This window comes from Lepeophtheirus salmonis, chromosome 5 (genome assembly GCF_016086655.4).
Source record: "Lepeophtheirus salmonis chromosome 5, UVic_Lsal_1.4, whole genome shotgun sequence".
In the NCBI taxonomy this organism is placed as follows: Eukaryota; Metazoa; Arthropoda; class Copepoda; order Siphonostomatoida; family Caligidae; genus Lepeophtheirus; species Lepeophtheirus salmonis.
In genome coordinates, this window is record NC_052135.2 from 14,870,955 (window position 1) to 14,888,198 (window position 17,244).

Here is a 17,244-nt window from a genome sequence, read left to right on the forward strand (position 1 = left end):
AATATCATTATATCATTCCCTCTGTTTCTTACGAAATAATTAATTGTCATTGTTTTTAGAAAGCTCTGTTTATCACAATGCTATACCATCCTCACAGAATGAAAATTTACCATATATTATTTGTTCAGCTGTTGATTTGTCTATTTAGATTTAACGATTATTAGTGTTCTTATTTATTGAAAGTGAATTATATATTGTTTATGTTTGAAATGATGGCTTGAGGGCAATGATTTCATTTCTACTTTTGTAAAGGGAACTTAATAATATTTATATTAATAAAGCAAACTTTGTCTTCCTTAATGTACTCCGATCAGACATTTTTAATATAAAAAAATAGCAAAATAGTTATATCAATGAACTCTTGCATATGTTTTGAAGGTAGCATCGAGCGTGCCGTCATATTAAAAAAATAGTTTGTAAGAATAAATGAAATCTTGCAGTCATACACGAAGGGTGTCAGTAAATACTTATGTTGACTTTTTTGTTCTGTTTTTGGTCATTTAAGACCACTGACGTTATTGAATTAATTAGTGATCATATAGTATTTTATTATATAGTTACCCTGGATTGAAAGTATAAAAGTCATTTGGAAATTTTTTGTGCTAATGGGGGTACTAATTCCTAGTGTTAAATCAAATATATAATATGTGACCTGAGGGCATCTGCAGGGGTTATAGAAAAAAAAAGGAACTTTTGCTTTTTACTTGGGAAATTCTTTGGTCAGGATGAAAATTTTTACTCAAAATTATGGGTAAAAATGTTATTTTTTGTAAATTACTATGGATTTTTGAAAAAAAAAAAAAATTCCAAGAAATTAGATTTTTTGAAATTTTTCCCCATGTTTTTTTTAAGTTATGGGGTATAGATTAAAACAATGTATCAAAAGATCTTTAAAAATCCAAAAAAATGAGAAAGGGAGAACGTACATATATTAAATACGAATTAAAAAAGGATTAGCTAGTTTGTCGTACTATGTATTAATAAAATAATTCGAAATAAAGTACGGGTACATCCTAGTATATATATGTATAAAGTATTTGTCCACTCACGTACTAGGATCCATGATAAGTATCCATAAATAAGTACATATTTGTATAAAAATAAATGACTTGGAGGTTACATATATATATTTTTCCCAGAGGCAAGTCCTTTTATATAAAATTAAAGTGATGTATATGTACACACAAAATTGTCTTGTATATAATGACTGTTTTTGACAGTAATTACATTATATAGTGGGAGAGGAGCTTCAATCAATTAATGAAAGTCGTGTTGTAAGTATTCTCTAAAGGGAAGTCATGTTTTACTCCATAAATGTGCTTCATATGAATGTCTTACGTATATTGAGTCATAAATATAAGTATATGTGCACATATAGCAAATTGAATCATGGAATGAGAAGGAGAATGGAGGGGTGCCTTGATATGTGTGTTTCTACTAATTTGATTTGTAAGTATGAATAAAATAATTATATTGTATGTACATATGTATATTCATACACACGCAAAGAAAAATAAAACCCTTATTTAAAAAAAGAAAAAATGAAAAAATGTTAAATTCTTCGGAAGAAAAGAATCTCTTAATGACAGGATAAGGAAAAAAGACTCACAGAAAAGAAACCAAGAAAATTGCACAAATTAAAAAGCTTTTTTTTCTGTTAGTTTCTCGTTAGATTGTATGCATCATCCCTCTTAAACAATTATAATTATACAAACAGTTTGTCAAAATACACGGATACTTTTTAATCCACTTTTTTTAATTTCACAAACCTAGCGAATGATTACCTTTAATCGTGAGATATGAGGAAGTTGAATGTTTAGCCACGGCGTTCTCTGCCATACAAGAGTAATTCCCTGTGTGGAGACTCTCCAGTTTAGAAATGGCTAATAGACTTGTGTACTCATCGATCCGAGTGATTCGCACATTGGGTACATCTATCAAAGGAGATCCGTCCTTTGACCAAGAAACATCAAGAGGTAGATCTCCTTCTATGATGGTGCAAATGGCTCGAAGACGCTTACCTCGAGTTAAATTCTTTGGAAAGGTAAATGACTCTACGACGGGTGCGACTATTAAAAGAACAAATAAAAGATTTGTGCAATACAAACTCAGAAAAAGTGCGTCGGAAAGAAATTAGTGATAGTGATAATAATTGTGTGTGTTTTATATGTGCAATGGTTTTGATACAAAAAAAAAAAAAAAAAAGTTGATAAATTAGTGCATAGATACATATATTGAGTGAAGTAATTAAATATATAATGGTGCCGTTGTGCCGATGTGCTAAAATACATAAAAAACGAAATAAAGGAATAAGCGAAATTCCTCCTCTATACCCTTGACTCTCAGATATTGCGAGTACTGAGTAATTCCAGCCGAGTTCTTTGCTACACAAGTAAAATTTGCATTATGCTGTGGTTTGAGATCATCAATCCTCAAAACAGATTCGTAGTCACCGATTTGAGTTAGAGAAATCCCATCTCCTCCATCAGATAGAGGCTCAGAATTGCGATACCAAGTTAGACTGATGGGAAGGTCTCCATCCGTGATGGAACAAAGCATGGAAACTCTTTGACCTAGGCGTAGATGCTCTCCAACAGAGAAATGATTGATTGTTGGAGGAACTTGAGTTTTTTTTTTTTTTTTTTAAATAAAGCAAATTTTTAGAAAATTCAATAAGTTATTAATGTTCATTTTAAATTGGCATTTGAAATATTGAGATAATATGTACTTTGGATAAGAAGAAAACACCAAATTTCTTACCTAGAACCTTTAAATCTCCAGATTGAGAAGCTGACGTCCCTTGACGATTTGATGCTGTGCAGAAATAGCGTCCAGTGTCTTTTCGAATGACTTTGGATATGATTAATGTACCATTGTCAAAGACAAGATGACGGCGATCAAATGGAAGTTTCTGTCCGTCTAAAAAAAGGGGGAAAAGAAAGAAAGAAAAAGTGGACTTAAATGGAGTGTAATGTAATAACTTCTATTACTAATAGTAATAATACAACGTAATTGAAAAAGAAAATGAAGACAATGTTTGCTCATTTCGAAAGAAGTAACTTTATAGTGTTTACTCCATCTATATAATATATCATAAAAGACAGTGTCTGGAAAAAAAAAAGTTTTTCATCATTTTGGGAGTAGCACATAAGTGGTACGTCAATATAAAAACAACCTTGAACAAAAATCAAGAAAAAGAGTAAATCCCAATATATTTTTATACTTTATTTATACATAAATCATATTTTTCATAGACATAATTGATCAATTATTGGCTTTCTATTAAAAATTCTGGGATGAATTAAGATAACCAAGACCTTTAGCAATGATTCAAAGCTTTTGTTTTTTTATTCAAGAGATTTATAATTGGCCGATATGGTCTTTCCAAATAAAGCTATCAATTTTTCATTTTATGGTTACGATCAATTTTAATAACTTAAGGGTAATTGGGTTCGCCTTCAATGTGTTAATTAAAATAATTAGAGTATAGAAATAGATTCATATTGGTAGTAGAATACAAATGTAATTCACTCTTAATTTTGAAAAAAAAAATATGCTTAAAATAATGTTTAATTTGCGATTTTGATTTATTACTGTTATTTAAATATTTTTTTTTTTCTTTTTAAGTAATGAAAAAAAAAATACCCCCCCCAAAAAAAAAAAAAAAATATAGGAATTTTTGCTTTTTACAAGAAAATTTAATATAATAATTTTTTTTGAAAATATTTTATATTAAAAATTTAATTTTTTAAAATTATTTTCGAAAAAAATTATATTTTTGAAAACAATTGAGATTTAAAAAAAAAATCCTAAATTTTTTAATTTTTTTTGAGCAACTGTGGAATTTAAAAATTTTTCTTTAATAAAATATTTTTTGTAAATGGCTGTAGATTCATTAAGAATAGCCATTGCTTTTTGAAATTTTTGGTGAATAGTAGTGGTTTTTTGAAATATCAAATTGCAAATTTGAAATTTTTCTATAAAAAGTTCAAAAAACTAAAAACCTCCACCTCCCCCCACTCCCCCAAAAAAAACTACATACTTTTTTTTTACCATGATAGCTAAATTGTATTTTATTTTATTTTTTATTTAAAATATTAATGAATTTGAATCAGCATCAGATTATTTTTTGGAATCGTCCCATATCTGCTAATCCCCCCCCTTTTCAGTCTTTTTTACATCAATCCGATCTTTTTTACCATTCAACAGTCTTAAGGAGGACCAATACGTTGGTCCTTCAGCATTGAGGTCCTATTTATTATTTTATTTTCTTCACTCCTAGACAGAATCGAATAATATTTTAAAAAAAAAATAATAAAATAAATTTAGAACCTATTATAAAAAGTGTCTAGAAACACGAATCCTACTTTAAACTTATTTTTGTCTATTTAAATTTTTTGCTTATACAGCTGGAAGGTAGTAAACGAGTGATTTGAGCTGTTATAGTTATCATAAAAGGCCGTAAACTACAGGCCTAGGACTGACAAATATTATTAGTACTGGACGCCATCTTTTAAGGTTTATTAGACTGATCCAATACGAGATAGAGACACTAGATTCAAATTGACATTATATTTTTGTTGTTAATTAAATCAATTATTAAATGTAAATATGTACAACATGGTTTGAAGACTTTGAGAATGAGATGAACCAAAAGCGAAAAAAACTGTCAAAGAGATTAACTCCTTATGAAAACAGACAACAAAAAGTGAGAAAATCGGCTTATACCTACATAGAAGCATAAAGATCTGATTTTAAAGATGTCCTTTTATAGGTACGTACCTGACACATATCAAAAAGTACTCAATGATAAATACATAATCTTATCTGAGAAGAAAAAATTTCATCGTATAAAATAAGAGCTGTTGTTTTAGGATGTAGGTATCCATCACGTAATACGATTCAATTGAAGTCAATATTTACAGAGGGTAGATTATAGATGGTATAAAGAAAGTTATGACTGCTTTAGCATTACCCAATTTATATCTATCTATCTCTTTTTTAGATTCAACTAGAGAAAACAGTATTGGTGATAATTTGTGATTTTGAAGCTACAGGGATGTTTGCAGTATTCTATATACTAATATATATGTATATATTTTTTTCAAAAATCTATATTTATTCAAAGAAAATTGAATATTTTTGGAAATTTTTTCCGAAAATAGACAGCTATTCACTCCCAAAGAATATTTTTTTTGGAAAAAAAAAATCAAAAATTAAATTTTAAATCCATAGCTATTTACAGAAAAATTAATTTAACAAAAAAAAAAAATTACTCAAGGGGGGGGGGGGCAGTGTATAAACATTACCACTATGTAGAAAAAGTTGCTAAATATTAGTTTACGACTGGGTTTGGTCTGAAGTAATTTTTCTAGACCGAATTGAACAAATATTCTGGTCCAGCCATAATTTCAGACCGTTTACTAATACTGAGCTATTTTGAATTTTCATTCTATGGACTGAATATCATCGGTCTAGAGGGTAGTTTAAATGAAAACGATTCATACTTATTTTCTTGTGGGAATGCTCTAGACCAGTGTTTCTCTAAATATGCTAAGCGATTTCTTTCATAATACGTGGATCTTTGAGTTTAGATGGGAATGCAAATTCTCAGCGGACTAAAATTGTATATTTTTTTATAGCATTATGTTAAAAATTATCAAATATTAAAAGTTTTAAATAAGTGTGGTACTTTGAGGATGGACATTTTGATATTTTCAAAAGTAGTCACAATGTAAAAAGTTTGAGAATCACTGATATAGGTATTATGAATTTTATTAATTCTCTCTTGACCCAATTTTTTAAAGGAGCGAATACGGCCTAATAAATTCTTTAACTGCTCTAAGGTTTGTTCATCCCTCCCCATCAATGCTAAAAATTTCTAGATAAGCAATTAAATCAACAACTTATGTACAGAGGCATATTATTAGTACATATATTCAATCAACTTTCAAAGTTATTAGTAAAGCTGTATAAGAAATTAATTATATTCTACCTCCTTGAGGCAAATAAAGGAAAAATCACCTTAAAGAAGGCAATGAATAAATCATTAAGTATATGTATGGGGTGTTGCATGAGCTTATGCTCGTTTTTCTGCTCAGAAGAGATGTTTGGATGAAAATATATTTCTCTAGGTGGGAATAACTCCCATAGAGATTTTTGATCCGCTCAAAGTCTCCAACAGCAACCTCATAAAGAACCGTCTTCTATAGCAGTGACAAATCCAAACGCCACACTGGAGTTCCTTCATGAAAACAGCAGCAGGTTGTACTTCTGGCCTAAGTCGATGTGGCTTGAACCCACTTGACTTTACGTTCTGGACCCACGTAGAGTCAAGGATCTGAGCCACATGCCGCCTAAATACTGCCACCCTAAAGGACTTCGTTAATGAACACTGGGATAACATGAATGCTGAGACTATTTACAACCTCTGTGCAGCCTTTAGACCCCACCTAATAAGTCATTGTTTTCAAGGAGTGTATGAAGAAAATTGAAAAAAATATAGGGGCATTTTTTTATATAAATACTTGTTATTGACATTCTGATTGAAAAGTGCTCTAAATTCCATGTAACACCTGGTATCAACTCATTATTAATTCCAGTCAGAGAGTCTCCCCATAACCAACTAACTACTTCTCTACATGAATCATGATATGATTCATTATAAGCACCCATGTACTGTACCCCATATATATATATATACTATTTGCTTATTGATTACTCAAGTTATTATGTCAAAAACTAAATATTATAAGTTTTTAAAACTTGTCTCTAAATATGTATATATAGATTTAATGAATATCACTTTTTTCTTTCCTAGAGTTTGTCTTTCAAATTAAATGAAAAAATCCTTTTTTTTTTCATTTGACTCAAGAATGGTGGTATTTATACAATTTATTATTGTTTTGTGTTTGTGTGAGCATATTTTTCGTTTATTTAAAAGTTCTTTTGTATGTGGTTACTGCTGCTACATACATACCGTAGTACATAGATGGATATTTTTATTCGTATGTACATCAGAATTAAATTACTTTTAATGGAATATCTCTCATAATAAATCTAACCACGATTGTTCACGGCGTTACTTCGCCAACACAAAAATGTATACTTTATTTTTTATCGATGTTTCTCCTACTTTTCTTTTTGAACAGTGTTCTATTCCTTTTAGAATGAACTTCTTTTAAGCTGTAAACCATACCCCCAACAATTATTGAATAAAAATTCTATAGTTCAGAAGAATTGACGAACTACTACTAGGGGCTTCTGCAGGGTTATATTTTAGGGGGGTGGGGAGAATGGGTTATAGAATTTTTTTTAAAGTCGAAAAATTAATTTTTTTGAAAAAAAATTCAGAAATCTATAACTTTTCTCAAAAAAATTTAAAAAACACAGCCGTTCACAAAAAATTTCAAATTTTTGAAAAAAATTCCAGTAGTTCACAAAATATTAAATTTTTTGGAGAAAAATTTAAAAAATTTACAGCTTTTGTTGGAAAATTTAAAAAAAATTAAAAATAAATTTCAAATATTAAATTTTCTAGTAAAAAGAAAAATATCCTTACTTTGGAGGAGGGCTACAACCCCTTCAGCCCAACCTCTGTAGACGCCCCTGACTACCATATAATTAGGAGCATTTTTCCCCTGTTTCTTTGGTTTTGGTCCAAAAATCGTAAACTGTTCTGAGACCGTTTTTATTTTTAGTGAAACGAACCATAGAGGAAGAAAATACAAAGGGCAAGATATGCGAGAAACTGTTCCGGTGCCTTCAGCATTAACATTGGTATACTTGTAGTATAGATTTCCCCCAAAACAATCATAAATATAATAGGCTTAGTTTTTATTCCCCTCAGACTTTTAATGTAATATCTACAAGTAGACCAAACACCACAGTTGCATTAAAAACTTCTGAGTATCCAAATATTTATTCCTGGTTTGCCTAAATAAGGCAAGCACCCAGTAAAAAACTCCTTGTCACTTTTACATTATCACGGCCTTACCTCGCTAATACAAAATTATGCAGTGTATTTTGTTGTCAGCGGTCCTTCTTTGTTTGTTTCTTTTCTACTAATCAGTGTTCTGAATGTTGATTGGGTATATTTGAATGGACTCTTGATAAGCTATCAACAATTCCCCAGAATTATTAAGTAATAAATTTGCAGTTGGAAGAATTGGCTAACTACCAACTGATTTTGGCCTTTTTTCTGTTTCTCGTCCAAAAAATAGGTTACATCATATAATAAAAGTATTGATGTGTATGTTCTTCATTGAATTAATTTTTTCCTTTATTCCCATGAGTCCTGTTGGGATGTTTAAATAACCTAGTATTTAAACTAGTCTAAACATTAAACATTACTCATTGATACATATTTATATATATTTTTTTTTTGCTAACTATAATAATGATGATCTTTATCAGAGATTCTCAACCTTATTTTTTAGTGATGAACCACTTGTAAAATATTTATTTAATCTAAGTACCAATTTACCAGCACATAGTATTTTTAGTGCTAAGAGATTTGCAAGATTATATTATCAAGGGGGAAATGCTTGGTATTTGGATTTAAAAAATAAAAAATTGAAATTTTTTGGAAAAAAAGTTTTAAAAAGTTAATTTTTACAAACAAATTTTAAAATTTCAATTTTTTAGAAAAAAAATTCTAAATTTAATTGATTGAAAAAAATTCCTAGATATTTAATTTTTCAAAAATGTATAGATATTCTCAAAAATTTAAACTTTTGGAAAAAAATTCGAAAATCCATATCAATTCTCAAAATAGTATTAATTGATCCTTAATTTGGGTGGCTCAGCACTTCCAGTTCACCTCTAACAGACGCCCCTTTGTGATGTACCACGTTTAAAATATTCTTTCATAATCTGAAGAGAACAACTGATTTAGCAACGGGAAGTAAAATGAAGTAGAACTACTTCACAAAATCCCCGAACAACATAATAGACAATACGGAAGGATCCATAGGGTAATAATCCATAGTTTTACTTGACCTTTGCTCTACGAAAAATCGACCTCATATTTTATTTTTTTCTATTTTAATTATGAAGTACTTTTGAAATTGATATCTGTAGCTTTATTCATGAGGTTTAATTAAAAAATGGTGCACCTAAAAGAATAAAAATACTTTTCCATTTATTTATCATATTAGTTGAGATGAGCAAATTGTCTAAATCCTCGTGAGTGTAACAAAAAAAAAATATATATAATATGTTGGCAACTTTGATAGAAGACAAATTATCTGCCGCTATTGAGTGATCACTATAAAAACTGTTTTCTTCCTTGCTTGCTAAACCGTTTGAATTTTCAAAATAGGGATACACAATTTACAACAATAATAATTTCTTACAGGTAACCAACCATCTCATACTTATTAAAATTATTCTCACGAGAGTTTCCAAGATTTTTACATCCCTGCATATTACATTTTTAAATATGAGTAGTCGGGAAACATTGTCCGTTTGAATAAGATGTTTAAGACTTCTAGATCATTTATTATATTAAAAAAAAAATACATTTTCAATGGGAAGAAGTGTTACTAAATTTTACCTAATTTGCAGGACAATTTTTGTTATTTCTTTTTCCAAACATAATACATTTTTATGTTATGTACTTCGGTCAGAAAATTCAGGGAATATGTGTACAAATTTTGAAATATCTATATCATTTTTTTCAATAGAAGGAAGTGTTGAAATGTATACAATATTTTAGAGTCCCGGCACATTCGGATTGATTTCAAAGAAAAAATCGTTCTATATTGGTCAGAAAGAAAAAGTTGGTCTGGATTTGTCAACGATTAAATTACAGTCTACAAATAGAAATCGTGTTCTTAAACGAAATATCAGTCTAGAAAAAATCACTTCAGTTTCAAACTGAAAAAAAAAAAATCGGTCTGGGACCGAGTCTTAACACTAGTAACTATATATATAGAATGGACATAGGGAAAAATGAAATGATAATTACTTTTTGACGTATGGACTTATGATATTTTGATTAAAGGCATGCATTAATTGTACATACCTACTTAAGTATATAAATCTAATTGTATAAGCCACTTAATCAGGCTATATCTAGGGAGATTGTCATTTTTGATCCTTTTTATGGACAGTGTATTGCAATTTGCAGTGCATGCAAATGTTTTGCAATAAAGTACTTATATGTTTGTATCCGAGCAAAGTTAATAACTCGGTAATAATAATCAGTAATCGGATAAATTTACAGATGATTACTGATATTTTGTCCCCTTTAAAACAAAATATTTTTTTTTATTTGAAAAAAAATATCATCACCATTTTTTTAAAACCGAGATCAAGTATTTGCTTCACCCTCAAACACTCAGACCTTAAAGGAGTATCTATTTTGTAAGTTTTCTTGCTCTTTCATATTTAATTAAGACAAGTTTAATCCCTTCAAAGTATGAAAATTTTCAAAACAATTATTGCTTGTTGTATGATTAATTAATCAAAAGTCAATAAACTTGCATCTAAAATCTCAAACATTGCTATATTTTTAATGCAATAAAACACAATTGGAGACACATAATTTTTTTTAAATCATATAGTTTTTGTTTTATGAGTCTCTGGTTTTTTGAATGATTGTTACAACTACATTTTCAAAGTTTAATTTGTAGAAAACCATATTCCGATTAATTGGTTTGTGAATTGTTTTTCACAACAAAAAATCAGCATCGGTGTTAGTCCCAAAATCTATTAGTTTAGATCCTAATTTGGACTATAAGGATACAATTAGTATATAGGGAGCAAACAAAATCATACCACTTTAGGTTGTTTTAGTATTATTATTATTGGACAATTGGTAAAAGTTTATTACAGATATTTTTCAACAGAAAATAATATCTAAATATTTCAATTACAAAGGTATTATTTATAATGTAAACCCCAACTTAACTCTGACGGCTTATTTTTAAAAGTTTACTTTTTTCTTTTATCTATAAATAACTTTATTGTCCTTATCAATAAATGTAATATGAGAGATCATAAAATCACTTTAACCATCATAATTATTTAATAATTTATTATCATTTAAAAAAATGACTTAAAATTCTAAAAATGAAATAAAACGTTTTTTTACTCTAAAATATTACAGATGATGTCTTTTCTCAAAATTTTGGTTGTTGAGTAGATTTTCTATAGTAATAATTTTAATTTTATAACCATCAGAATGTCTAAAATTATACTTTTTTGATTAGTTTCCATTTTTTAATCATTTTATAAGTATCGTCTCCCCCTACAAAAAAGAAAAATACGTCAGTAGTTTTATGTATGCTTCCAAATTATTAAATATATAAGAAGCAGTACTTACTCACATACATTTGCACAATCAAAAATAGCTGGTTGTAACAAAAGTGTTATTATATACTAAAATGAAATATAGCCTGGTCATCAGTGTTAGAATTCAAACCGTGGAGCGTAAAATAGTACATATATCAGGTAAAGAATAAAAACATATTATGATACAATGCCTATGAAGTAAATTTTTACTTTTTTTAAAAATTTTATCATTTTTTTTCATAACAGACACTATTATCACGAGATTGGAATCTGTTGCACAATTTTTGGGTGGGTGCTACTCCCACCTAAATCTCAACCTGCTTAAGGCATCCATCACAAGGGAGTGAAACTTATATTTTGTGCAAAAATCAATTGTTTCCGGCACTGTGTTAAATATGTGATTGAGTCAAGGGGCTTTTTTATTGGCTTTTGAAACTCTGGTGTATGCTATGTACAATATCGCAAATGTTCATTGAAATTTTTTATTTATCAAAATTTATGAACAGTTTAATATTTCATTGCATGACCCATTATTTTTTGTCAATGATCCTGTACATTCATATGTACTTCATTTTTCAGAAAAGTAATTTATCTGAAAGCTTCCTTTATCCCTCTGGTCCTTCTTATGTACAAAATAGCAGTTAGAATCCCTTGTTGGAGCTTCTTTCTAAATGGATAAAAAAAAATTACAGTTGATGCATCCCTTTCTTTAGAAATATAAATGTCCAAAGTTTACGCTCCACAAAGATTCTACTTTATGATGAAGTCAATTTATATTAAAAGCGTAAATAGTGTTCCACTCTATAAAATAAACGTGTCTTCTATTGACCCTAGCCTCCTCCTCCCCCTCATAAAATAGATTTTTTTTTTCTATTTCCAAGAATACCAGATTGCACACTGTAATTTGTGACTTTCTTTTTATATGATATTATTATGCTAATTACAAACTTTATACTAATAAATGTAGGTATCTCCTTACTTGTTACTCCTAAGCTATGGAACTTTACATTTGTGTAATGTTTTTGTGTGCCTACTTATGAAAAAGGTTTGTTTGCAAAGTTTCAATCTTCAAAGGCGTCCTTTTTTAGACCTCTCGAGGCATTTTAAGTTTGGAAAATGAAGTTTTTATGTCTAAATTGGCTGATTTCATAGCACTTGAAATGATTAAATTTGAAAAATATGAAAGCCATTTTTTTATGAGACTACATTACCCTATAGCCCACAAACATTGCAATGCTAAACGCTAGTAAATAGTTAGCTAAAGAAGGCTGAGCTATTGAAAGCTGATTTGTTATTGGGTTAATAGTGTTAAAACAAAAGGATAGAAAAACTAGTAACTTTATAATAGGGTTCAAATGATGACAAAAAACTACTAATTAAATTTTTAGGAAAAAAATTCAAAAATTGACAGCTATTCACAAAAAATTAAAGTTTTTGTAACACAATTAGAAAAATTAAAATCTTTAAATATAAATTCCAACCATTCAATTTTCTGGAAAAAATTTCAAAAATTTAATTTGGAATGTTAATTTATTTTAAAAAAATTTCAAATTTTAATTTGTAGGAAAAAATTTCAAAAATACACAGCTAGACACAAAACGTTAATTTTTATGGAAATAAAATTTCAAATATTAAATTTTCTTGTAAGAAACAAATATTCCTTTTTTTTAATAGGGCTACAGTCCCTCCCGCCCTCCTCTCTCTACGCCCCTGTTATTATACAATGTACATATCCTCCCCTTTCTAAACAAAAATCTAAAATCAAATTATGTAAAGGAATAAAAATCTTCAAATAATATTTATATATAAGTATAATGTGTATATGCAGCCTTCTACAAAACATGGCGCAATGAGAGAAGAAGTAGAAAAAACCACTGAAGAAAAGAAATTGCAAAAACATATAAAATACCAAAAAAAGTTATATATTTATTGTACATAGCATATATATGGTATGTTTGTGTACGTATAAACATTGTTTATTTGATCTAGATAAACCGTCATTGAAATTATACAACAGGATCTTATATATATGTTATATTAGATTAAGAGGGATCCAGAAATGGGGATATGTAGTTAATACAGAATTAGACCTCCTTTTTCCACTCCCCCCATTTAAAAAAAAAGTATATATATTATATACAGTATACATATATATTTGCCCATGGGAAGGAGCTCCTTGCAAACGTTTTATTTTCTTTCTAGGGATATGTTTTAGTAGACATTTTTTTGATACACATGCTCCATAAGGATTTCTACTTAATATTATAAAAATAGTTTAGCCCTTTTATATATGTATCTATTTAGAATATAATATCAGGTACATGGGAAATCACTCAATCCCCTCTACATTATTTTTGATATTTTTTGATGGTCAATTTCGGACTACATATAATTAAATTCGTACATTTTCAACATTTCCTAACCTGACATTTTTTTGGGGATTGTTTATATTTTTCAAAGCTGTTATCATATGTTTTTTTAAATTCTTGAGGAGAAACAAATAAATATAAAGTAATAACGAGTGATTGTGCTCATTCGTGACACTTTAGATTTTTAGGGAGTTGTATAAAAAAGGATCTGCTGGTACTTAAAATTATTTGATACCAAAAGTTAACACAATTATTCTGACAATTTTAAGAATGTTTGAGAGAATAACTACTTAGCGTTCCTGATAATTCATTGTATTAATTGGGAAGCTATGAGAGAAAGAAAATAAACACAAATTCCATTCTGTATCCAACAAGGGCATAGGTAGGATTTTGTCCAATATCGATTCTCAATTATACTCCGAGTTCAACAATAAATTAAAGTTATAATTTTCCAAAAAATCCTAATTATCACTCTCCGTCTTTCATGATTTGTTTATAATCAAATTTATGGAAAATCTTACACGCATTAAGGTAATGTTTTTCACAACTTTAGTTGAAAATTTAAGTCATAATTGGGTTCGAAGTAGATTGAGAATCGACAAGAGAGTAATTTCTGTCTATGCACTTGCTTGATACGGATTGTAACTGTATTTATTTCCTTTAGCTCATGGCTGCTTATTGCTGATCTAATCAAAATTTATGACAGTTAATCTACCCTCCTCCTAAAAATGTTTTTTTTTATACCGAAAGTCTTAGAACTTACAACTCTATCTCTCCAAAGTCTATTAAATGACAAACACATCTTTTTATTATATACAAAAAAAGAGAACTTTTTTTTTACTTCTTTGTAGTTTGAAGCAGTTGTTAGATTAAATGTCCCGTTCAAATGAACAAAAAAGGTGCGAAATGAAACCCATTTTCCCTAAAAGGATTTTTCTGTCCATAGAAGGTTCTTCTAAGATATGATACGATAATATTACTTAAGATGAGTAAACCCTTGAAATTCTGAATTAAAGACATTGCTTCATTATTCAGCGTTTTTTCTTTGTTTCTTTTTTTATAAATAATATTTTTTTTATTCTTCGGAGAAATAAATTGTTCATTTCCTTTATGACATGTGATTATGTGGTGCAAAGACATTCATATATAGATACAAAAAAAAAAACCTAGAGAGTTGTTACAAAATAAAAATTTATGTAAGGTATGTATGTGTAGAATACCTTTATTTCTAAGCTGACAAGCAAAAGTAAAGAGGCTCACAAAAGAAAAAATATATAAACGGTTAATATGAAAATAATCCTTTTAAATTGCATTTTTTTTTCTTTGTAGACGCATATTATTTTTATGTCTTTTTTATTTTGATTTTTAATTTTGATTGTATACATACACATGTAAGTTCTCATTTACAGAAGTTTTTCTTACTAATACAAACAAGGTAATTAACACCTCTTAATTTACCTAAGTACTTTCATATCACTTGATATTTATGTAAATTACTGTTTGGCTGTACATACATTCATATTTATTTAAAAATTATGGTAATCTTGAAATTATAGAATGTGTTTTTGAATGTCATAAAAACTTGTGAAATACTTTAAATAAAAGATGATATTCTTATATAACATTTTGTTCTTAAAAAAAGCAAGAGCATATGAAGAAATATGTAAAATGTCATTTAAGAGAAAAAACCATATTGTTCTTTGTCGTGTTCTCTTATCTCATAAATTTTGTATAGAATTTTGACAAGCACATTGAGAGGCTTAGAAAACGAAAAATAAACTTATATTTATACATATATGTGATTATTTTATAAACCAACACAACTACACATTTCCACCAATTAAAATATACTCATTAATAGATTTGCTTAAAATATGATCTTAATGGTTTTAATAAAATTCAATGGTTGGCAATTTCAAGAGTTATTTTATTTTCTATAGATGTTATGATTATTCTTCATTTCTGTAAGAGAAAACATCTATGTATAAAGTCATCACTAGTGTATGTGCTCATGGAGCATGGATAGTTAAACTGATGATTTCATAGGGAGTTATAAGTTTAAGTACTTGTTGGAATGTGAGTAGAATTGAGGAATCCTATATTTGTTCTTACTGAATGCAGAGGGGGATTCTAATAAAAATTCCAAACGGATAAGAATGAAATAACTATGATATCAGCTCTGAAAAAAAAAAAAACCAATAAAACTTGCACGTAGGAAAATGTTTAGAGTTTACAACTCTAATTATCTGTCGGAGATCATATTTTATACAACTCAAGACTTCAAATGGAAAGTATAAGAAAATTCTTACCCTTAGTCCAAACGATTTTCTCCAATGGATACCCACTGGCTGGACAAATCACTCGAAACATTTTTCCAACTATTGCCCTCATTTCCGGAATGGATTGAACATGTGGACGACCATAGACATTTAGTCGAGCAGAGTGACTCACAGAGCCAGCCCTATTAGCCACAAGGCACATATATTGCCCTCCATCTTGGACTTGCACATCACTAATATTCACATGACTAATCACATCCCCATGCACCGTGACATATTGACCCATCATAAACCGCTCATTGTCGGGAAGAGGAAATCCATTGAGTGACCATGTGATCCCTGGAGTTGGGCTACCACGAGATGTGCATTTGAGGGATACTAATGGGCCAGGTTGAAGTGTTTGATCGATAAAGCGGTAGGTTAGGACAGGAGAAGCATCTGGGAGGAAAAAACAACAAGTATTCAGTTAACGCTTATGTTTTCTGTATGTGTCTTTATTTTTTGGAGGGGGGTAGATACATTGCAGATACATAAAACCCAAAAAGATTGCTTCTTTTCTTTCATCCTCCTCCCATGATTTAGAAATAACATTTCAGAACTTCATTAAAATACAAACTCACATACACAAAGAAGCTATAAAAAAACAAGCATCATTCCCCACTTACTCCTTTGATCTTGAGCAAACAAAACATAAAACAAAGACGAAAAGAGATTCTATTATTATTCTAAAAGTTGCTTCCTCCCTCACCCATTATTTATGTATGTACAATATATAATTTATGAATTCGAGATTAATGAATTATTGGCACCCGATCAACGGTCATTAGCATAAGAATATATCCTGGTGTTAGAACCAAAATGTTGTAAGTGAGAATTGTAAGAATAAAAGAAAATTATGTTTGAAGTTTTTATTGCACTTGATAGATAGGCCTTATTCTTTGCAAGTCTAGTTTCATGTGAACTAATATTTTTGTATGCAACGTTTTATGAGAGTGTTTCTGTATGTTGCTGAGTAAAATAATATGGGAGATATTTCACTTTTACAAAGTATTGGTCTATGAATTCAAAAAGAAATCGTCGCAAGTGATGTTTACTATACATTGACATTGATTTTTATTCTCTGTTTACATGACTTTTGAAGGCCCTGATTCGTTAAATGAAACAATTACATCATTGAAAGTAAATCAATATATAGTGTGTTTGTGACTTTTGTTACATTTGAAAAAAAAAAGTGAAGAATGAGTTCGCCTATTTATAAAAAGCTATGGATTAGTAGATCCAGCGGCTAATAGCTTAAA

At 29.0% G+C, this 17,244-nt stretch overlaps 1 protein-coding gene across 2 annotated transcripts in view; it reads right to left on the reverse strand.

Moving 5' to 3' along the window:
• The window catches only part of LOC121117629 (cell adhesion molecule Dscam2), a 217,844-nt gene that overhangs the window by 38,594 nt on the left and 162,006 nt on the right, over positions 1-17,244 (reverse strand). Inside the window, exons 12-14 of one of the 2 annotated variants that reach the window (XM_040712072.2) lie at positions 15,977-16,384; positions 2,761-2,919; positions 1,785-2,069 (exon numbers count right to left, since the gene is read on the reverse strand). In XM_040712072.2, coding sequence (XP_040568006.2) covers positions 1,785-2,069; positions 2,761-2,919; positions 15,977-16,384 — 852 coding nt within the window. Of the gene's footprint in view, positions 1-1,784; positions 2,070-2,333; positions 2,622-2,760; positions 2,920-15,976; positions 16,385-17,244 lie in introns of both variants that reach the window. The other variant, XM_040712070.2, reaches the window with a different exon arrangement.